The sequence below is a fragment of the Emys orbicularis genome, chromosome 1 (assembly GCF_028017835.1).
Source record: "Emys orbicularis isolate rEmyOrb1 chromosome 1, rEmyOrb1.hap1, whole genome shotgun sequence".
NCBI lineage: Eukaryota > Metazoa > Chordata > Testudines > Emydidae > Emys > Emys orbicularis.
This window is the reverse complement of record NC_088683.1, coordinates 236,343,401-236,367,757: the sequence shown is the minus strand read 5'-3', so window position 1 is coordinate 236,367,757 and position 24,357 is coordinate 236,343,401. Positions and strand designations below refer to the sequence as shown.

The following is a 24,357-nucleotide window of genomic DNA, read 5'->3' as shown; positions in this document are numbered from 1 at the left end:
TAAGTCTTGCACAGTTGGGGTTAATTTTAAAATCATTTTTAACCAGAATTTCACTATGATGATGATGAATTGTGAAATGTTTCAATAACACATTGCCAGTCCCCTACATATTTTCTTAGACTCTTGCTCATATCAAATATTGCCACTGAGCCTTGCTTCAGGGGACAGATAGCACAATAATTCAGAGCATTTGGCCTTTTCAGTTCTGCATTCATGCCTTTGCTATAAGACAAGCAATAGCTCTGCTTATGTTTGAACTACCCAGTTTTGTGATCTGTTACTACAATCTGTATAACCAGTAAAGAGATTTTGCTGACAAATTCTGGGCTGATTCTGTTCCCATGAAAATAAATGGTAAAAGTCCCACTGAATTCAATGGGAGAAGGACTAAGCCCTTAATTTGCAGTGCTTTTGAAACTTCATCCAAAGTCAGCCTAAGCATTTTCGTATGTTTCAGTATTGCCTGTTCTCATGATTTTATGGCAAGTCTCACAATATTTGTTGATTTTCTTTAAAAAGCCTTAGAATCATAATATTATGTGAGAATCTCTGCTTTCGTTTTTAAAAAAAGTAAGGCCCAGATCTCAAAGGCATTGATTTCAATGGGAGTTAGGCACCCAAATGCCTTTGAGGATCTCGGTGTAAGTTTCTAACCTTCATAGTTGCGGAGAAAAGCTTAAAAACATGAACTCTAACAGCTCAAAAAACAGAAAGGAAAAAACGCCCCCCACCCCAAATAATTTCTATTAATCTTATGGTTTTTAAGATAATCTCATTTTTTTTATAGCCTGTCATATAATTTTTGAAAGCTTGGGACTGGCAGTTCTGGGGCCTGCCGAACAATTTTTCAACCTTTCCTCTCACCCACCCACCTACACACACACCAAGCACAACTTACTTGTACTCACAGCAATGACACTTCTGTAAACAGATCTAGCCTGAGGGCTTGGAGAAAGATAGCAAAATAATCCTTTGGGGTATATCCAAATGTAACTGACTCATTTCGTATAAAAATAATGTATGTGTGTTGCAGGCGGAGGGGGAAGGAAACTCAGTTCCGTCTCTCTCTCCTGCTTCAGGAAAACAAAAGCACCATTGTTTATAATGGGTTTTTTGCATATTTGTCAACTTTTATATCTAGGTATATATAGAATATATCTTATTTGTATCCAAAACAGACTGAACATGCTTGCTGAGCGGTCCAACTACATTAGCACTCAGAATATTCAGTACTGGAATACAGAATGATATAAGAGTTAGAAAAACTGTTGCGATTAATTTTAATTTTGCTTATAACGTAAAAGGGAAACTAATGCAAAAGGAATGAAAGATGGGAAGAGCAAAGATGGGTAAAATGGCAAACTTTGGAAACTGTTTGTGCTCTAATCCTGAAAACTATTACTGTCATAAGCATCAGTGGTTGTATCTGGTTAATCAGATGACACATCAGCAGTTGGAAGGGCAGATCAATCGTGACCTTGACCTTAGACAAATTATTATTCAAAGAGTATTTAACTAAGTTTGAGTGTCACAGTATAGGCCCCTCGGGATTTAAAGAATTTTCCACTGTATTGTTTAGCATATGAGTTTAGTTTAAGAAAGAACTTAATACCTCAAGACTTCATCTTGAAGGTAGGTGCTGTGCATGTGATACAAGTTTGTGATTAACTTCTTGTCAACCAGGGACACACAGTTTTATATTTTAAGATCTTAGTAGGAAAATCAATCCTTTGTCCGAATCCACAGGAAATATAAATTTGGACTAAGATCTGAATTTATGGGCTACTTGAAGTTGCCAACATTTTAAAAACTTTTGCAAGAGAAAATTGTACCATTAAGCCAGTGGTCTGGGATTTGCTTCTGCTCTATTTATTGGGAAGTTTAATGTGTATTTGGGGGAATTTTATCACTAATATAATACTATGACTCTGATCTTGCAAATATGCACATAGTTAACATGTTTATTTTTTAAAGTAATTTTCAAAACAGGCGAGGTAGATAAGATTTATAGCCCCAATTTACAGATGGGGAAATGAAGACAGAAAAGTTAAGTGACTTGCCCAAGACCACGGAGTCATGCTATTATACAGCCACCTATAATGGGTGTTTTTTTGTTTGTTTGTTTTAAATCGGAGAAATCATCAGTTAAAACAGAGCGTAAGAGGAATTGGATGCAGTTACTTACTATTAATAGTTGTTTGAGTTGAGCTGAAATAGAGAGACACCTTGGCGCTTTTCAGTCGTACTTGTCCCCAGTATGTTACTGCCTGCAGTTCCACCATGTAGTTGCTGTTGGGTTGCAGTCCTTCCAGGACCACATAATTTTGGGACTATAATGAAAGAGAATATACACGCAGAACAGTTATGGGATCACTGAAACACTGGCTCTTATTAAATTAAAAGCAGGCCTATTGTCTTAGGCACACAAAACTCTTGTTGGAATGAGAAAGAATTATTTATAAATTTCACCAGAACTCAACTTGCTTTCTTCTTTGATTTTTATTTCATGCTTTCTTTCATTTGGACTCTGTTTTGCTGTGTTGTTTTTAAAATGCTAAACTTAGTGATGTCTACAGAACTTGTCTGTCTTTAGTAAATACAGGCATCAGCTGTTTAAGCCAAGACTAAATTTCTTTTTATATGTATAACAAGTTTTTCTGATGCCAAAAAGAATTTGGCCAGTGAAATCTAAACTTTGTGTTTCCCAGCTCCTGGACAGACTCGATTAGCTAAGCAACAGGAAGCTTTGTCTAGAGACAGCTAGTCCGAGGACAGATAGAACATACTGTGCAGTATATTGAACAATATTTTTCTATTTGCTTCTGTTGCTAAAATACCAACAAGAGTACGTTTCATCTTTGTTATAGAAAGAAAAGAAACAAACAAACAAAAAACCCAACAACAACTCAGTTCTCCAATGTCACCGCATGGAGAGGCACATGAACTGGATTTTCATTCTCTAGTTAACAATCCACAAAGTAGACCAATTCCCATAAGACTGCAAACAAGAGACATAGCCTTTTTGAATTCTTTCCATTTTTTATAGACTTATTCCTAAAAATGCACCCATTGTATATTTCGTCAGGCACAAATTTTACTCTGTGTTTTTATTCTGAATTCCTTGTTACTTCTCTAGCTTTCTTGTGTCAACTAGGAGTGGCGTGTCAACTATGCAGTGTCATATTTAACACCAAATAGTATGTTAGTACTAACTAAAAGTACTGAAAATTAACAATCATTACTTGGTTTGTTCAGAGATTGATATAAAATTGATTAAGCCTCTTGATTTCCCCAGTTCATGTGGTGGCACTCTTCATTTTTAAATACTGTAGGCCAAATTCTCTACTGGCAACTCCACTGACTTTATATAGATGTAATCATAAAAGCATGGACTGGATCACTTCTAAAAGCAAAACTGGTTAAAAAGTTTCAGAGTGATATTATCAAATCAGAGGAATACATCTCTCCATCCCTGGAAATGTGCAATTTTGTTTTTTAGAAAAGTTGTTCTAATATTTAATGGGTCATTGATTAGAACTGACTTCAGTGGAGTTCCATCAGGGAATGTTCCCCTTTACTACTATCACTTTATAGCTTTCACAGTATGCTGTAAAAGAAAAAAGCACAATGAGATACCTCTCTGCAGAGGTATTGTAGGGGCTAATCTCTGTTTTTGGATGAATGTGTTTGGTTGTCATAGGCTTCAATGATAGCTGTGAACGTATATGATGGCCAGAACACGGATCTACTAACAAAAACGTGTCACCTTGTATGATGGAAAACTGAGATAATGATACTTAATCCTTTGTAAAGTGCTTTCGGATCTACTGATGAAAAGTGCTATATAAGAACAAGGTATTATTTATTATCCGTTCTTAAAACATCTTGATGTAATATACTTCCTACTCATACATCTAAAGTGGTTTTAATTAAAATAACACTAAGGATCCAGTTCTATTTCAAATTTCCTTCATTTTGTGATTTAAAGGACAGCCTCACTACATACCTGGCATGGGATCCATGGGATTGGGGCCTCTTTGGTTGAAGATCTCTGACCTATAGTACTTTACCTGGAAACTGCAGACTTCACTACCAGCCTTTTATATGCCAGCTCTACTCCTGTGTCACCCAGTGGAATACACAGTGGTTCTAAGACAGCAGAGATACCCTGGAATGCTACCCTCCCTTTCTAGGTGTTTTTACCATGGGGCTTTGAATTGAAGAATAACACATAAAACCAGAGTCTCTGGTCCACTAAGTCCACTTTATGTCATGTAAAACATGGCTAGAAATAGCTAGTGAACTGCCCTTGCATAGGGGAACTCTCTGCTGGTGGAACTCTGGTGCCCCCCAATCTGCATGAGGGGACTGGGGCATGTGTCAATGGTGTTCCAGGGAGTGATTCCAGGGAACAGAGCTCCATTATGCCTGATCCTCTGTCATAGCGGAAATTAGAGTAGACCCCCTGCTGCTCTCACTTCCACTAGGGCCAGGTGGCTGAGGATCAGAGAGCTGAAATCACCTCCCTGTGGCCCAACACTCTGCACTACGTTCTCAGATGTAGTGGAGAATCAGGACTGTAATATATTGCTAGTATATTGCTCTTAATGTAACTAAGACAAGAGTCTGGCCCATGGCCTTTAATTGTTTCTATTTCTATTACCTATTAAGCTATTATAAAAAGAAAATGCAATGTGCCTAAGGGGATCACGGCAGCTAGTTTTTCATTAAACCAATGTGTTACATATCAATTCAAAACTTCTCCTATGGAAATATTTCAGTGCATTGGTACAGTAGGATTATTTAAGAAGGATTTTGTTATTATCTTGGACCTACACGGTAACTAATCCATCAGAAATGACCCTGATATGAGCAAACATATCAGAGATCCCTTGATATAATGAAAGAACTATGCTATAGATGACATTTTATTAAATGAGCATTCCATCATTAAGAGGCTTCCAGTAAAATAAGCCTTATGTTAGAGAAATAATTAGTGTTATATATTAATTGTACATCTACAATAGATTCCAGTTTATCTGGATTTAGACTCTTAAAATATTTCCATCTGTATATATGGTTCAATTCTGCTGTCAATCAGCACTTGCTCCTCTCTTTGACTTCAATGAGCATCTACAGAACAATAACAATGCTTATTTCTAAAAGCAAAACTGGCTATAAAACTATCAGTGATCTTCTTGAAAATTAAAAGGAATACACCTTTCCATCCTATTTATTTATGTGACTTCACATTTATTTGGTACAGCGCAATTTTGTTTTTTAAACCAGAAATATGTTTTAATATGCCATGACTGATTAGGAGCATTTGTGCCTCATTTTCCAGTTTGCTCCTTACCCCATCAGTAGTCTTCCTTCTTTTCTTCTTAGCTGGGATGACAGACTTGCTGCTGACTGTCCAGCTCCAGAAGACTTTGTAGTGATGAACTGGGATATCAGGTTCTTCTGGGAGATCCCAAATAATCCTTACAGTTACACTTCCATCATTATTTGTAGTGGAGTTGGCAATTCTGAGATTAGCTGGGGCTGGTGGAGCAGATGGGTCTGGAGTAAAAAACAAAACAAAAAACCCCAAGAATATGAAGTAATATGGATTAAGTAAAGATGACCTTTCTCAGTAACTATTCTATAGATTTAACTGCTGAACTCATAACACCAGCTATCATCATCAAAGTTTGCTTCATTCTTAAAAAACAACTGAATATGTTTCATCAACTTTTGTAAATTATACCACTTGGAATCCAAACTCTTTTCAAATGTACATTCTGGGATTAGGTTTAGTTGTGCCATTATTCTGCAAGTCTTGTTCAACATTTATTATGATGTTCAATAAAAAAAAGTATTAAATTACGGGTTTTACTTCTGGCTGAGATACAAAACACATGTAAGGAACTGTATAAAACAAAAATGTTTTATAGATGGTCCAAGAGAAAAATTAACTTCCTTCCAGGAATGAAGAGTAGAACACTGAATTTTTCTCTTCAGTATCCTAAGAGAATTCTCAGGAGATAAGATCTATGTATGTCCCTATCTATCTGTCCATCCTTCGAGGTTCTGATATCAGTGCCCAACACCATATTATTTGAGCATTTCCTTAGAGTAAAAATAACAAAGACACATCTCTCTTCCTTTCCTGCCAGCTAATAATACTTTACATGCTCATCATTCTAATCTATGCATTCTATTTCAAATAAATAAGATCAATGAACAAATCCTTGCATCTTACAAGGCCTACTATTTTAATTTCTGGTATGTAATGTGGATCCTGCAACTGCCTCTGTATTTGTGGACCCATGAATCAACTCAATGATTTATATAGCCAACACAATTCTAATGTGTCTATCACCTTAAAATCTAGGCAGCAATAGCATCTTCATTCAAAAACAACAAGGAGTCTGGTGGCACCTTAAAGACTAACAGATTTATTTGGGCATAAGCTTTCGTGGGTAAAAACCTCACTTCTTCGGATGCATAGAGTGAAGTGAGGTTTTTACCCACGAAAGCTTATGCCCAAATAAATTTGTTAGTCTTTAAGGTGCCACCAGACTCCTTGTTGTTTTTGTAGATACAGACTAACACGGCTACCCCCTGATACTTGATCTTCATTCAAGGATCTCAAAGAGCTTTATGAATATAAATTAAGTCTCACAACACTTTGAGGTAGGGAAGTACTATTCTAGCCATTTTATAGATTTATTTGGATTTGTAATTTAAATAATAATTTAAATAATTCAAAACAAAAAGACCATTTTAAAAATACAGCCAAAAAACAGCCTCCCCCAAACCCGAAAATAACCACAGAAATAACTATAACATCCTTACAATACTGTCAGCCCTTATCACATTCCTTTCTCTCCAGGAGAGAGAGTAAAGCCTGAGTAAAGAGGGCATGCCTCAAGCTTTACCTCAAGGTCAACATATGGACTATTCCTCACCATGCAGGAGAGTGAATTCAAAAGCTGAGGACTCTCTCAAAGCATGTCCTACCAACACCAACCCCTCTTTCATGCAGAAGAGGCGTCCAGCTTAGGCAGTTCTGCTGTCTGTAACTAGGACAGTAAGATCCAAGAGAGTGGCAAACTATGGCATAGGCCAGCAAGTCAGTGATAGAGCCCAGAAGAGAATTAGGAGGCAGTCCTGATTATGAGGACCCTATACTACATGTGGGGCTGGTAGCACTGCTTATTAAGGTTGCCTGGCACTTCCCATTATAAGATCTTACTTTTTAATTGCTTATAACTTTCCCAAACTGTAAGTGTTTGGGCTGAAATTTTCCATGTCAAGTGTCTGCCTCAGGTTGAATAGTTTTGCAAAATTTCAGCCCAAATGGTCCAGATGTTTCTAAGACTGAGACTAGGGGAAAATACATTGTTTAACCCTGGTAATCTTTTCTTTGAAATGATTTCTTTGAACTCCCAAAGAGCAAGTGATCGTGCTTGTGCCTAGGGTGGCAGTGTCTCAGAAGTACATTCCCTGTAAGGTCTGCCCCAGCTGTTCAGGGCCAGTGTAGGGCCTGACACTGAAAATGAGAGGAGGGAACCGGTCTCTCCTGTGCTTCCAGTGACACTCCTATTGGCACCCAGGCAGCCGGAATGGGGAAGTCATATGATTTGAATTCAAAAGATAGGAAATGTCAGAATTAAGGTTATCTGTGCAACCTTAATTTGGCTCCCTTGTGTGTATGTATTACAAGACAGTTTTTAATTACGTTATCATATACTGTTCTTTCCACAGGACTCCTGCCTCAGTCAGTGCACAGAATGGTTCTAGCCTCACAAAACCCTTGGTATTATCTCCCTTTTATTCTCTGAGGCACAGAGAGATTAAAGTCAAAAGTATCCATTAATTTTGGATGCCCAATTTGAGATACCTATGAACTATTTTTCAGAGTACTTAGCATCACATAATACCGTATAACTTCAAAGCACAACTCCCATTGACTTCAGTTGCAGCTGTGAATGCTCAGCACTTCTGTAAACCAGACCCCAGGATCTGAAGTCAGGCAGCCAGAAAATGAGGAACACACAATTAGTGACCACTGTGAAAAGTTTGGTTTAAGTGATTTGTCCAGCATTACCTAGGAACTCTGTTGCAGAGGCTGGGATAAAATCCAATTCACCAGAGCAGCAATCAGCTCCCTTAACCAGAAGACCCTCCTTTTTCTTCCTGCAATCCTGTCTCATTCACTACACACTTCCCAACTTCTGCAAGAAATGAGGCTGGGGTTAGGGTGACCATATTTCCCAATACTGACTATGGGACACCAGGTAAACTTACTCGTATTCAAGCAAGTTCAACGGCAATCAATCAGAACTATGCAGTACAAATGTTAAAATTATCATCGAGTTGACAAAGCCCCTGTTAAAAAGAAATACTGCGTAGTTGGATTCTTTTTATTTACCTTCTTTAAGGCTTTAGGGTTCACATGGGGAGGGATGTCACACACACACACACACTCCCGTACCCCTCTCTCACACAGGGGGGTGACCGACCAAACCCTTCCTGCCCAGCGCTCTCTTCCCTACATGCCTGGCTGGGCCCCTGGGACGGACCCGGCTCTCCGGATACCTGGCACTGCATCTTCCCGAGGCAACACGTGTGTGTGTGGGGAGGAAAGGAGGACACGCAGGGTAAGAATGTGGCCAGCAACAGCCTTTCGGCACTGTGTGGGAGGGAAGGGATGTGAGCTGTTTCCAGCCTCAAGGGAGGAGTGGGTGAGGAAAGGATGACCTGGCCCGTGTCTTTGCAGAGTTCATCTCTTCTCCCCACATCCCCTGTGGCTGGAAGCAGTTTGTCCCTTCCTGTCCACACAGTGTCAAAAGGCAGCTAACACCTCCAGGCTGCTGCTGGCCACCAACATAACCCAGCCGCCTCCTGTCCCCCAGCTACAGCACAGGCAGGAAGGGGTTAAGCCCTAAGGTTGCATTGTGCACCAGGGCCCAGGGAACCTGACTGAGGGGCGGAGAGGCTTCCCCGTGCCAGTGCTGTGCGGTGCTTTGGCACATGCAGGGCTTGGCTCCTCTTGGCCAGGGCCCCGGGTCTTGGGGTCTTGGGCTTTCCCGGGGGGCTGGGCCAGCCGGAAACGGGATGGGGGGCAGGGCCCTGCAGGCCAAGAGCAGCACACAGCGGGGACTGTGCTGACGGACCAGCAGGGGGAGCAGCCGGCCCTGCGCACTGCATCTTCACCCCGCCACAAGCCTTGCACATCCACCCCCTCGTCAGCCACTGGACCCCCACACACACCGCTGGTGGGCGGGCAGCTGGTGAGCAGGGATCAGGCCAGCAGCAGGACCCGCCAGTACTGATGGGGGAGAAGGGAACTGAAAATACAGGACAATTTGCCCATTTTTAAGAAAAAGTAGGGACACCTACAGGAGGGCTTAAATATGGGACTGTCCCTTTAAAAACGGAACATCTGATCACCCTAGCTGGGGTCCTACACACAACTTCCTTTACTACACACCCCGATTCATCTCCAGAGCAGGTCCATCCTGTGCACTGAATGAGGCAGAGACCCTGAGAAAAAAATAGTGTGTGATCATGTAATTAAAGACTGTATCATAATGATACAAGGAGACTGAATTAAGGTAAACAACATCACAATGAAAACAATTGACTTATACAAGGAGTGAATTTGGCCAATATTTTAAATGGCAAACTCTTTAGTAAAACAAGACAATTTGTCTTCATTTTTTATGCTTGTTCTAGCCCAACATCATCAGCATCAAAACACTATGGAACTGTAAAAGAGAAGTTCTTGATCCAGAGTAAAGCAGTGAAACAAGAAAGATTTACATTAAAATTTAAAAGCATATCAGCTAAAATAACACATTTTGTCAAATGTCAAGGTATATTACTAGCTTATAACAAACAAAGTAATATGGTTGAAAAGACTCATTTTGCATGTGAACTGTAGGCCTAATGAACCATCACTTATTAGCAGAAATAAAGCTGGAGGTGTGTAAAAGGGACACCAGACATTCATTTACTGCGTGATTCACCTGAGTGTTTTTATAATGGTAAATGAGCTGTTAAATGAACTTTCCAGGCACAGAAAGTTCATCAGATAATCCCCACGATAAATGGTCTCACTGAAAAATCCCATCATTTAGGGGATGCAAACTGACATGATCACAATTAATAAGGACAGCATTTCCTATTTAAAGATTAGCAGATGTGAAATAATGAATGGCTTATTACTGTCACTAAAAAGGAATTTCAAATAATAATGGCTGCTCCTGTTCCTCACATATTCCACTCAACCTCATTTTTGGTCATAAAAATTACCAAGTATGCTTGAGTTATTGGACTCAGGCAATTCAATCTTACTTTCCCTAGTAATGAGGAGTCCTCACATCTTCACACTTGCTCTAAATCTTTCAGCTCTCTTGGAAACCAGTTTCCCATTTTCCCTCAGGTGAAGTGTTGCCCTGATAGTCACTTCCTTAACTGTGAAGAATCCACTGCCTCAGTCTTAAGTATATAATTAATCTAGCTCTGTATATTGGGAGAACAACTATGAGTGATGTATTTCCCTAGTTAATCTTAAACTAATGTCGGGGACTGTGCTCTAATATAATTTATTGTCTACTTTCTACATATGTTAAAACAATCTGTACATGAGAACTGTCATATCACAAGGAAATTTATTGAGATCAATTAAAAATATATGGTTCATAACTATATGTTTCATGATTTGAGTGCTATGGGCCAACTTCTGAATGTGTTACTAAGGACAAATCTTTGATTGACTTAAAGTTTTAGCTATTTATTTTACATATTTTGTCTACTGTATGATAGTGTGAGAAGCAATAAATGTTTTAGCAGTATGAGTGTTGGATGTGCTTCAAGGCACTATGATAATACCAATAAATCAACATCATCGTCATCATATTGCCCATCACGGCAAAGCCATAGGTGAATTATACAGGTCATCTCATGTGAGCATCAAGTAAACCACGTGACACCATTATCTATATGTTACAGAAGAATTATTTTAAGGGTATTTTACATAGTATGTCTTTGCAGGTGGAAGGATACAAAAAATAAGTTATTGAGACTATTTTTTTATCCCTTCACCTATTAAGATGGGTGGCTTCATTTTTATAGTGCAATTGTAGAGGGCTCAGGGAGCTCATAAAAAACTTCTAAAAATGAACTGAAATAGCTTCTCTAGATGTATAACTCTGACAACTTTAAAATCTGTTATCTCCGGCTCATTAAGGGCTAGAAACAAGTGTTGTGTGTCCCTTTGAAGCTGGGACTCTCCCCTTCCCAATTGGATAAAGCTTCTGCTTTTAGCCTGGTGGGACTGCAGGTAATGGATATTTTTATGTATAGAAAAGTTCCCAGTACCCAAAACAGAAACTGGTCCATCCTGTAAAGTGACTGTATGTCCTTTTTCACATGATACCTCCCAGTGTCCTGGAAACTTTCAGGAAACCTGAAATGTCCCTATGTTTTCATTTCATCACTGAAAACATATGGCGTGAAATCCTGGCCCACTGAAGCCAAAGGCAAAACTCCCATTGAATCACAGAGTTGGGTTTTCACCCAGAATATTTTTTATAACTACAAAATGTTGGTGAAAGACATTGCTATACCAAATAACATTTGCTCTGGCTTTACCAGAAACCAACAGACCAGCTGAACAAACATGCAGTGTGATGAAAAGCGTTTGGTAAGAAGTGAAGAGTTGAATGGGAATAGATGCTACCAGAGCTGTTCTTTTGCTGAAATGGAATGTTAACACCATTCTTCAGAGTTCCATGAAAAACTCATTCAGAATACTAAGGCCTAGATCCTAACTCCATTTAGGTACCTAAATTCCTTTGAGGATCCGGTCCTACGTTACTGGAAAAAAATCTTCTTTTCTAAGGGATTTATATGTAACCCTGCTGAGTCACATGCCAGCAGTAGTGACAACACCACATATTTTTTCCCAAGTATTCTCTTTTGTGTACCTATTTTGTGGTCCTAAAAATGTCACCACATTTTTTTTAAAATTATTTTTATCATGCTGGTCCTTGGACTTTTGGGGGGAGAAATTTCACATTTGAGGGAGAAAGAGGTAAAAATTCTCAGGACTGGTGATTTTTTAAAAATATAGCACTGTTTGAAGTTGCTTAAAAATTTGGAATATTAGAATAAATCCTGTGAAGACAGATTAGCAGGCTGAAGGCAATATGAATACTGTCTGTTTGGACAGTAGCAATAAAATATTGCCTGGAGGTGGGGAATATTTCCTGAGATTGTGATGTAGGTACAGAATTCCAGCTGTTATAATTTGTCATACCTCCATTTAAGTCAATGGAGTCTATTGAAATCAATGGAATGATGACAATTTACGCCAGCGGAGGATCTGTTCCATTTTATTTAAAGCTAACATATCATTACTTTGTCTAATGTCTTTACATGCAAATACTGGTACCTAATTTTATTTATAGACATTTCTATGACACTCATCACTACTACAACTGACAAAACTACCTCCATAAAAGTCCAAATATTTGGGAATCTCCCGCTTTTCTGTGATTTAAAAGGTTTTTATTTCACAGACAAAAGTCACAAGTGAGAACCAATAGAGGATAAGCCAGACATAGTGTACTGTGAACACAGATAAAGAAAGTGTCAGGTAAAACAAACTTCTTAAATATCAAATACAGAACTAACATTGTAATAGCCCCACCAGAGTGTTCTTCCCTAATAATGTGTTCCCCAATTATCTGATAACACTTTTTTCATATTCTTTCTTTTACTATTGCATTATTGAATGAAAATGTTATGCTTCTACCGGGCGCTGACAAGTCATATCATGGTTTGTACATCAAGGCAAATGCTAGTGGCAAAGAAATTTTGTATCAAAATAATGCAAAAGCTTATATAGTTCTACAGAAACAAAATACTGATTAATGTGACTACGATGCTAACCTGTTACTAGGGTAACCATATTTTCCCAAAGGGTAAACGGGATACCACCTGGGGCTGGCCCACCACCCCCTTCTCCTCCCTACATGCTGGACTGATTCGAGACACCCCCCCACCCCCCACCACCAGCCTGCGCAGGGCCGGCACGGCCCAAGCTGCTCTCCCGAGCCCTCCCTCTCGTGCAGGGCTGGCATTGCCGCTTGCCCCTCCCTCCCCCACACATTCCTCTGTGCCCTGCAAGGGGTCACACCCACTTTTTTGCCAAGACTGTGGATTTGTCCAGTTTGCTCTTGCCAACTGATGATCAGTTGGCAAGAGCAAGTGGGACAAATGCCCAGTTTTGCCAAAAAAATTGGGACGGCCAGGACAGGGCTTAAAAAAGGGACTGTCCCGGCCAAAACGGGACGTATGGTCACCCTACCTGTTACGTTATAGTTACACTTCATTAACCCCTTTTACTGATCATTTAAAATATAAATTAGATAGGTGCATTTTGTCTTGATACCTCTTTGGAAGATGACAATATTTTATAATTCCAGTTTTGGAGTTTCTCAAATGCCTATTTTTATTACTGTTGTTGCATAAGCATGTGCTTAGCTAAGGGCAAAATCAAACCTTTTCATTGCAGAAAGACTGATATCATTGTTTGCAACTCTTTCCTTTGTGGTGAGTACTGTAGTTCAAGTAAAAAAAATAAATCATCATATATACTTGAATTTGGCACACAGACCTATCCTCGATCTGGAAATAGTTCTGGGCTAAGCAACATGACACGTAAATCACTTCTCACCCCTAGAAATGATAGCTTCATTAGGTCAAGGCTGAGGTCACCGTCACAGCACATTGGGCAAATACTGCATTTGTCTGCACCATATCTGGCCTGTGTATACCCAAAGGAGTTAAATTCCTGTGTTGCTGGTTACTCTGCCTTCACATGGAAAACTTTGTCCCCATATTCCCCAAAAGAGGAATCCTTGCTGTTTAACTACCTCCTCCCCCATATTCTGAATAATTAAAAAAAAGTATTGCTATATTAATTATCTTTACTATATTGAAAACCACCTTACATCCAAAAGCACTTTGCAACCATAACAAACCAATACATACAAACTATGCAGCGGGATCACTTCATCCATTACCAAAATGCAACCATTTCTTGGTCAAAACTTGGCAACTGCTTAATGTGTAATGAGCATAATGAATAAATGAATTGTACTGCATGTCATAGAGGAAAAAGGACACTAGAACTTGGAATTCTCCTTATGAATTGTAATAATCAGAGAAAGTTTGGTTCTAATTTAGGACCTTTTTTCACTTCACATATATATATAATGGAACACCAAACACTGTCTTTTAAACATTATACCTTGTAAGTCTTTACAGAACTGTTGAAGCTGCATCACAGACAAGTTTCTAGCTATTAAACAGTTCCAAGGCATATGCCGAGGGATCCGTTTTGCCCATTGGAAATGGCACACATAAACCAGCTGTGCAACAGTATAAAAAAATCATTGGTCTCATAGGAGCAACAGAAAGAGTTTTATTGCTGGGAATGGGTGTCTGTTCTGGTTTTACTAACACTTAGTAATGTATGCATGAAATCACATCCAGCATGGTACTAATGTGCTGTGAAAACAATGTTGTCTGCTTCCTTTTTCTTGGTAATTTATACTGTGTACGGTAGTAACTGCCTTCATGATGAAGACAAAAGCCACTAGCAGAGGGAGAGTGTTTTGGCTGTTTGTGTGTGTGTTTGATGACCTATATAGCCTCTTTTTGCTTAGGAAAATGGCACATTAATCTAGGAATAGGCTTGAAAAATAAATGTATTACATGTCAATGTTTAATGTTGATCCCTCCAGTTAACTGCAACCCCTGTTCTTGAGACACTAAACCTCCACTGTATACAAAGCAGGATTAGGTTAGTACTACACAACTGGAGCCTCAAAACACTGACCCAAATGCACTTTTGTTACTTCTGTTAAGTGAATTTCATACTATGTCACTGACTAACAAGTCATATCATTGGCACCAAGCACCTTTCAGGCAGGTAACTGAACATCCACACAAGTTGGGTTTGGGCACAAGTAGCTTTCTGCAATCTTCTGCCCCCAGACAGACACAGTAATGGAGCACAGGGACTGCTGCCTCCCAAGGAGCCCTCCTCCTTCCCATTCCAGAGCCCAGTGGCACAGAGTGGGGAGCAGAACCAGTCAACATGTGAGGGGAAAAAATGATTTTGTTTTTTTTGTTTATGATTTTGTTTATTTGAGAAAATCTTTTGTTTTGGAAAATATTAGTCACTCAAATGAGCAAAAGATGGCAAAAAAATAAGTCAAAAATTCAAAATTTCTAAATCAGCTCTCTTGGGGAGCATCATTCTGATCATTATTATTTGTATTGCAACACCCCAGTCATGGACCAGGACCCCATGGTCCATGACTGGGGTACTAAGTGCTGTACAAAATGACAGTCCTTGTCCTAAAGATCTGGGCATTCTCTCACCCAGACAAGTACCTCAGGGAGGGATTTTTTACTTTCTGTGGCACAATCCCTTAAGGAGTTCCCCCTGGAGCAATGCAGCTTCACTCCACTCCCAATGCAAAGCCATGCATATTGGCCGCACTTGAACCCTTTATCTGGAAAAAAACAAGCACACACAAAAAACAGCTGCTCCTTTTTAGCATTCTGAATATTTTATGATTGTTGTTATCTCCAATGAGGTCACTGATTACCTGAGTGTAATAAGAAATATTATTTATTATTCATATAGTGTCATAAACAAATAAGTGAGCTGATGCCAAACTACCGAGTTCCTGTCCTCAAGTCCTTACAATAGAAAGGTAGCAGAGACTACGTGTTATAAAATCAAACCGAATAGACTCAAAATGGTCTAGGGCAGGGGTTCCCAAACTTGGTTCGCGGCTTGTTCAGGGTAAGCCCCTGGTGGGCCACGAGACACTTTGTTTAGCTGAGCGTGCGCAGGTACAGCCGCTCTCAGCTCCCAGTGGCCGGGAACGGCGAACTGCGGCCCCTGGGAGCTGCGAGCAGCCGTATAAACAAAGTGTCTCACGGCCAGCCAGGGGCTTACCCTGAACAAGCCGCGAACCAAGTTTGGGAACCCCTGGTTAAGGGTCATTATCATTGGAATGCTTCATGGAATAAGCAGTTTTTTGTTTAGTTTTGTTCTGTTTTTTAAGAACAAGAAGGTGGAGGACCCCAGAGGGCACTGTGTCCCAGGTGGATGCAGGTTGCCTGAACTCTGAAGTGGCCCCCGGGGAATCCCCAAACATGGTCCCCTAAAGCCCCTAAGAAATATTGCGCCCAACTATTGCAACCTCCAAGGTGCCCTCTAGCACCACATCGCCTTCTCCAAATCCAAAAAGCACCAAAAAAACAGAGAAGATGTGTCTGCCTCCCTTCTACAAACAAATTGGTGCCTGAACCTGATGGAACACAGGTGGCCATGGATACTGTTGAAATTAAATCTACAGTTTCCACCCTACAGCCCACCATGACTGAAATTCAGAGTGCACTGAAGCTCTAACCAGAAGGATGGGTGAAGCAGAACACAGAATTTCTGAAGTAGAAGATGATTTCAGAGAGAACAAATTACAGGTTATGAAGAACTGTTATGATATCAGGACTATTAAGACCTAACTATTGGATCTAGAAAGCCACTCACAATGATGTAACATCAGGATTCTCTGAGGGAACAGAGAAAAGTAAACCTTCCAAATTTGTCCCTAAACTATTAAATTGTTGGATCTGCCAGTAGATTTTTGGTTTGATATAGAAGGGGCACACCAGGCCCTTGTCCCCAGTCAGCTCCAGGTGGTTGGCCTAGAGCATTGATTGTGAAGTTCATGAAGTTTACCACTAAGGAGCTTATTTTGCAGAAATCCAGAGAAAAAAGGAGCTGTTATGGGGAGAACCAGCAATTAAAATACTGCTCTTTCACGATTATGCCTGTGATGTGGTTCCAGTGAGGTCAGCTTTTAACCAAACAAAACCATTGGCTGGGAAGATGGACTTGAAGTATTTTGTTAAATACATGAAAAAACTCCATATTAACAGTGGTGAGAAGACAGTATCATTCAGTTCCTCTCAGGAGGCAGAAAAATGCAAGCTCTTTTCTTGCAAGAGGAGACATCTATGGAATGCTCCGATTATACAGAATTTATGTATTGCTCTCTGAGATCTTATACGACTGCTCTAAAAAAGTTGATGGGCACTGGTTCATATTGATGTTAGTTCTTGTTTTTTTCTCTCTCTCTCTCGAGTTGAAGAGTTAAAGGGTTATTATCAATTTACTTCCTATTGCCTTAACTCATGGGAAAGGAACTTCGATGTAAAATTTATCATTTCATTAGTTATATATATATATAAAATCACTTATTACCAGTAGAATCTTGATACATTAGTCCATAAGGAAGCACCATCTAATAAAGCAATGATTTTTATATATATTATATAATATATTATATATTTATTATATAAAAATCATTGCTTTATTAGATGGTGCTTCCTTATGGACTAATGTATCAAGATTCTATTGGTAATAAGTGATTACTATAGTATTGTTTGGGGCCCCAGGGGCTATGAGGATCCCAAGTTTCACCTGATCCAGCAGCCCCCTCTGGGTGTCGTGTGTGTTTTTAGACTGTTTACCCAGATTGCTCTTTTTTTGATTGTACGGTACTAATGTGCATTTCTCTCTCCACTATCTTTTCCATGTTATTTCACTTATTTAATGTCTCTTTCTGCCACCATCCTGTTACTGTCCAATGCTAGGAATTTCATTCCTACTCTTGTAGAATAGGTATTGGGAAGTGACACCCTATCCCTGGATTATATAATTTTTGCTGCTTAGCTATGCAAGAACTGTATGCCACTCAGGAAATTTTGCTATTTCATTTATTCACAAAGTGACCTTATATTTTACCCGGTAGATTTTAACAATGATGGCTCCGATAACTAAACGTGTCTCCTGGAATTTAAAGGATTTTAATAACCCTGTTAAAAGAGAAAAAAATATGCAATGCTTAAAAAAAGAGAATGATGCCATTGTTATGTTCCAGGAGACACATCTGACAGAACATGAAGCTTGTAAACTGAATAAAGCTTGGATAGGCCTCTATGTTTCTTGTTTGCTTTTATTCTAAAGCTAAGGGTGTTGTCATACTAATACATAGAAAGTTTAATATTAATATTCTGAGGATAATATCTGACAGTGAGGTTAGATTTACTGTTCTCGTGGCTGAAATTGACAATTCTAAAATCATCTTTGCCAGTCTCCACAGGACAAACCGGGATGATCCCAAATATTTTCATGAGTGTAAATGACATGGGCCTTCATCCTATTATTATAGTTGGAGACTTTAATGAAACTCTAGATCCAGTCCTTGATAAATCTTCTCCATCTCCATATAAAACCACTAATACTCATCAGGTACTTCATACATACAGGGTTGATTTAGGCTGATTTGAGGAGACTGGGCAATCCTATAGCCAAAGAGCATAGGGTTTTGTTTTTTTCTGCAGCTAATCCAACAAATTCAATGTTGGACCATTTCTTAGTGGCACAAGATGATGAATTCTGTTACTGATTGTGGCATTGGTACTATTATTATATATGACCATGCTCCTATACATATGTCTTTCTTGTGGAGGGAAACCTCAAATATTTCTTACTGGACTTGTGAATGTGGCACAGATGTTGTCATAGCCACAAAAAGTGCCAGCAGCCCTGAATAATAATTATATAAATTCCTGAAGAGAGAGAAAGTTGACTAAGGAGTTGATCAACTAACTATTCTCTACTGCTTGCATGGCAATTCACATTTCTTTGTTGAGGACTGCAGTTTAGCCTAGAAAATAGTTACTTGTGAGGGTTACTATAACCTTTTGAACAAGGTTGATTATACTTTTTGCTGCTATAAAGATGCCAATTATTTTAGTTTCTTCTGTAACAGAACGTAAAAATTGTTCCAGGCTTTAGCTGTCCTTGTCACAGAATTCTTAGGGCTCTTTCTGCCAACAAAACAACCAGGAATAGTAGGTTATATATGCAAGTGCTGGGGAGGGGCAGATGGGTAGGCTGCCGAAAATAGGAGGCTCCAACTATCTAAAATGTGGTCATTTTCAATTTGGGTATTTAGGGTCATATGTTCCTGGGGCTAGCACACTATGGAGTGAAGAAACGTGTTAGAACTTACTACAAATCCTGCCCGAAAATGCCATGCAAAAGCCAAAACTTCATTGTTAATATGTTACATCTTCAATTACAATTACAGCTTCAAATTGCATCCCGGCAGACAGAATATTTGTCCAGACTAACAAAATCCAAACAAATAATTGAGGTGTGGTATAAAGAAGCATGAATGTAGTCAGAGAAAAATCAACTTGTTACATTTGCTACCCCAGGAAAAAAAAATTACTTCAGAAAATAGACCAACATACTGCTGCCCTAGCCACTAGTAGTTTGCTACTGACAGACATCTGCACCTTGATGAGATGGCACGACTTTTAGACCTAGTCTACACAAGAAAAGGTTTTTTGGTTCAACTATCCCATTATAGCTACACAGAAAAATCCTATTGCAGATGAAGTTATACCAGCAAAAAAGTGCCTGTGCCAGTATAACTTATACCAGTTGAACAAGTAAAATAATCTATACCAGCACTTTCATGCCAGTACAGCTACATCTATTCTAAAAAAAATTGCTGGTATAGAAATGTTGCAAAAAAAGAAAGAAAACCCAATACATCCCCAACCTACACTGCAATACTGCCAAAACCTGGGCCTTAATCTCATGTTAGTGGATGTTCAATCACATAAGGGCCACCTGCAAAAGCTCAAGACCTTAGTATAGTTATAATGAATAACATCACTTTTCCAATAGTTAAATTAATTGAGAACTTTTGACTATTGTCTATCTGTTTATCCATCTGTCTAGGTATACATAGCCCTCATCACGATAGACTCTGTGCACATCTGTAGATCCAAGGTATCCAATACAATAGCATATCTTCTCCTCTTATAGGACACATAGCAGTTTATGCTAAAAGAAAAACAGAAAAAAGTCGTCTTCTAGTTATTTTTTCATTTAAACTTTCTTATTGGTGAACTTGGTGAACTCAAAAGGTGCCAGAACTAGAAAATGAAGTCTTATTTATTCACAGAATGGTGAGGATGGACAGTGGCTTTGAAAACTATCTATCAATATGCCTCAACCCTGACAGGCAGAGACCATCTTTAGCAGTAATAAGGCATTCATTCAGTCCTCATACCCTTTCGCTCTGGTTTATTTACCAAAATTGCCAACAATAGTACATGTCTTTGTTAACTGTGACCATGTTGGTAGCTGCTGGGCTTTATTAAACTATACTAATTCCAAACCAGAGTCCAAAAATTAAAAGGTCCATTATCAATGGTCCACATCAGCTATTTCTTTTATACAACTACCTTTAAATTATATATAACACTGCAGAGTCCATTGGTAAAACATTACGTGAATTATACATGCAAAAGTCCCATTTACTCTAAAGGGACTCAGAAAAGAAATTAATTAACATGCCCCTTTTCATAGCATTTTATTAAACTTCCTAATGTGTTTTGTAAAATTACAATTAAAGTTAATACATCTTGAGAAAATAGTATAACAATTGAGAGTTTGTAATAGGTTGTGTTGGGATAAGTCAGCGAACTTATTGACTTTGGACCAGGGGCTAAATTCCAGCTTGGGGGACATCACCAAGAGCCACATTAGTCAATGGGGGTAAATGGGAGTGTGACATTCTCTCCCTCATTTTCCCAATTGACCCTCATTCTTCCATCTATCTTTCATTCCTTTTTTTTTATTCCATTTCTCCTCCTCCTCTCCCCTTGGAAGCTTTTTCTCCTCCTTTTTCATTCCTCACAGTGTGTCTGTATTTCCATTATTCCTACCAAAGTTGCCATCACAGATGAAACATCTTCCTTTTCCCTATCTCCATTCCTCAATTTTCTCACACCTCTTCCCTTCACTTCTCTAACCAGGTTTAGCCTACCATATGCAGAAGAGAGGCTCTATTCCAATCCCTGAAACTAAAACTGTTCAGGAACTCTTCATGCATTTTACATGTTAGCTCTACATTTACTCTTTTAGCTCATTGGGGAAAGGGATGTCATTTCTGTTGCCTGCTGAAAGCTGCTGAGCTGTGGCCAGGAAGGATCTGGACTGAGCAGTTTACCTGTGTGGTATACAATGAGTGTCAAGGTGGCAAGTAATAAAAAAGTACACACTGAGACATTGAGTAATAGCTGATTACTGTGACCATAATTGCTTGATTATTTCTCCATGTAACATGCTGAATATTTGCTCCCACCTTCTCCATTGGAGTTCTGATACCTTCAGAATGTTGATGTTCATAACACATACAGAAATAGAAACGCATATGATTCTTGAAGTGTGCTGCATCTAACATCACTAAAGATTTGTGTCACCTATTGCCGAAATGAACAGAAAGTCTGTCTATCTTAGGGATTTATACTGCCACGCATCACCACCTGAGTGCCTTTTATATAAAAGCAAATAGAAATAACAGTCTCTAGTAGAGTTCATGAAATTTCTAGCACTTCTCCCTCTTCAGAGTAAAAAGTCTGCTTGACATTTATGCTTTTTGATGGTGGCAGAAACCATGTGAAGGGCATGCACAGAGAAGCAGAACTAAGTCAAATTACTGGTGCTACAATTGCTTGAACACAACCAACAAAATTATGTGATACTGTCTGTCCAGCAAATGGCAGGAATATATTCCCTATGAAAATAACAAATATTGAAACTACTTGCAACAGCATATGTTGAGACCTCAATTCTTTCATGTTTGACATTCAGTATCATGTGGTCAGGAGAACTTCAGTTCTCATACTAGCTGTGTTGAAAGGACACGAGAGAAGGTTCTTTAATTCTGAGACCCCTTGCAGATAAAAGAATCCTGGCATCCTTAACCTTTAATTTATGTAATAACTTCAGTCAAATCTGGGCCATTCCTTAAGCTAATGACTAAATGCAGACAACCCACCAGTTAAAAATCTACAACAAAAATATTAAGAAGATTGGGTTGCGTTCCGGGTGTAGTCAAGATGAGCGTGAGATGGAGGAAATGAATACAAACCTTTAGAGGAGCGGAAGTGCTTGCTGGGTGCTGTGAAGCTTCTTGTCCCATGCACATTAACGGCCGCCACTCGGAACTGGTACCACCTGCTGGGTCTTATGTCAGACAGTTGTACTCTCTCCTCTGTAGTCTGGTGGGAAAAATGTCATAACACACTGACTCCGTTTATTCTGAAATGTTAATCTTACTATCTCACATCTTCTGATGCACAGTTAGCTTATTCAGTAGGGTTTTTGAGGTTGAGGACACTGGAGAAATTGTTGCATAAAATTGTGAAATCATAAGTGCTGGCAGATTCCATGCAAACTACCGCACATTGCTCTGCCAGCCCACCTTAGTCCTGAACTGCAACACACCTACAATTCTGAGCAAAGGCTTCTGAACATGCTAAACTGTACAAAACAGTGTGGGTTTTTATTATTATTATTTTTAAATATCCCTCAAAAATCAGCTTAAGTAACACAGCTTACTTTCACTTGTGACTTAAGTGGGCAAGATTCTGGTCTCCACTACACCTATATACATTCAGGGGAACCAGATGGAAATGTTTTCCAATGATAATTACCGTGGAAATCAGTTCAGGGGGAGGAAATCTCCATAAGGATCTCCTTGCAGAGATAGAGCAGGATTGTTTCAAGAAGAATAAACTTTGAGGCCTATCCAAAAACACTACAGATCCTTAGGAATGCATAGGAGGCAGACCCTTCTTTCTGTGTGGAAAGTGGCCATCCACCTGGTTCCTGAAAGTGAGGCTCCACTGTAGCCATCCTATTTGCCCCAGATATGGCTGCATCCTGGACCCATTTTTACAGAGGATCTTCACAGACTCACAGATTATAAGGTCAGAAGGGACCATTGCAATCATCTAGTCTGATCTCCTGCATAACACAAACCATAGAAATTCCTTGAATTAATTCTAGTTTGAATACAGAAGCGGAACTTTTTCCGTAAGTGTGGATTTCCATAAGTCGGGTTTGCATAACCCAGGGAGCGTCTGTAGACCACATCCTTTGGAAAAACATCCAATCTTGATTTAAAAATTTCCAGTGATGGAGAATTCATCACAACCCTTGATAAGTTGTTCAAATGATTAATTACCCTTAAAATATACCTTTATTCTTAAAAAGCTTGCACCTTATTTCAAGTCTAGCTTCAACTTCCAGCCATTGGATCTTGTTATATCTTTGTCTGCTAGAGTGAAGAGACCTCTATAATCACATCTCTATCCCCTACGTGGCTATTTATTACCGTGATCAAGTCACCTCTTAACCTCTTAGATAAGATACATAGATTGAGCTCCTTGTGTCTTTCACTATAAGGCATGTTTTCCTATCCTTTAATCATTTTCATGGCTGTTTTCTGAACCCTTTATAATTTTTCAACAATTGTCAGCACCAGAACTGGACACAGTATTCCAGCAGCGGTCGCACCAGTGCCAAATACAAGGGTAAAATAACCTCTCTACCGCTACTAAAGATTCCCCTATTTATTCATCCAAGGATTGCATTAGTCCATTTGGCCACAGTGTAGCACTGGAAGCTCATGTTCACCTGATCATACACTGTGACTCCCAAGTCTTTTTCAGAGTCACTCTTTCCCTGGATTGAGTCCCCCCACCATATAAGTATGGCCTGCATTCTCTATGCCTAGACCTATACATTTACATTTCACCGTACTGAAACATATATTGTTTGCTTGTACCCAACTTACCAAACAATACGTATTGCTCTGTGTCAGTGACCTCTCCTCTTCATTATTTACCACTCCCCCAATCTTTGTGTTATCTGCAAACTCTCAGTTATGTTTTTTTTTCCAGGTCATTGATAAAAATGTTGAAGAGTGTAGGGCCAAGAAGTGATCCCTATCGGATCCACCTAGAAACACCCATTCAATGATGATTCCTTGTTTACATTTACAGTTTGAGACCTATCTTTTGGCCAGTTTTTAATCCACTTAATGCATGCTGTTTTGAATTTGTATCATTCTAGTTTCTTAATCAAAATGTGTGGTGCCAAATCAAATGCCTTGTAGAAATCTTACATCAACACTATTGCCTTTGTCAACCAAAGTTGTAATCTAATAAAAAAGGGGTATCAAATTAGTTTGACAAGATCTATTTCCCATTAATCCATCTTCCGAGTATCAGATCCATTGCTGAGTTGCTGTGAAACCTGTAATGGCAAGTGCCCCGGAGGAGGCAAAGTCTGTGTGTGTTTGCTCCACGTCTCCTCCAGCTTCATACATTCCGAGGCCA

At 39.2% G+C, this 24,357-nt stretch overlaps 1 protein-coding gene across 1 annotated transcript in view; it reads right to left on the bottom strand.

Annotated features, from left to right (window-relative positions):
- The window catches only part of ANOS1 (anosmin 1), a 178,537-nt gene that overhangs the window by 32,577 nt on the left and 121,603 nt on the right, over positions 1-24,357 (bottom strand). The window contains exons 6-8 of the mRNA XM_065423031.1: positions 22,104-22,233; positions 5,357-5,562; positions 2,186-2,330 (exon numbers count right to left, since the gene is read on the bottom strand). Coding sequence (XP_065279103.1) covers positions 2,186-2,330; positions 5,357-5,562; positions 22,104-22,233 — 481 coding nt within the window. The remainder of the gene's footprint in view (positions 1-2,185; positions 2,331-5,356; positions 5,563-22,103; positions 22,234-24,357) is intronic.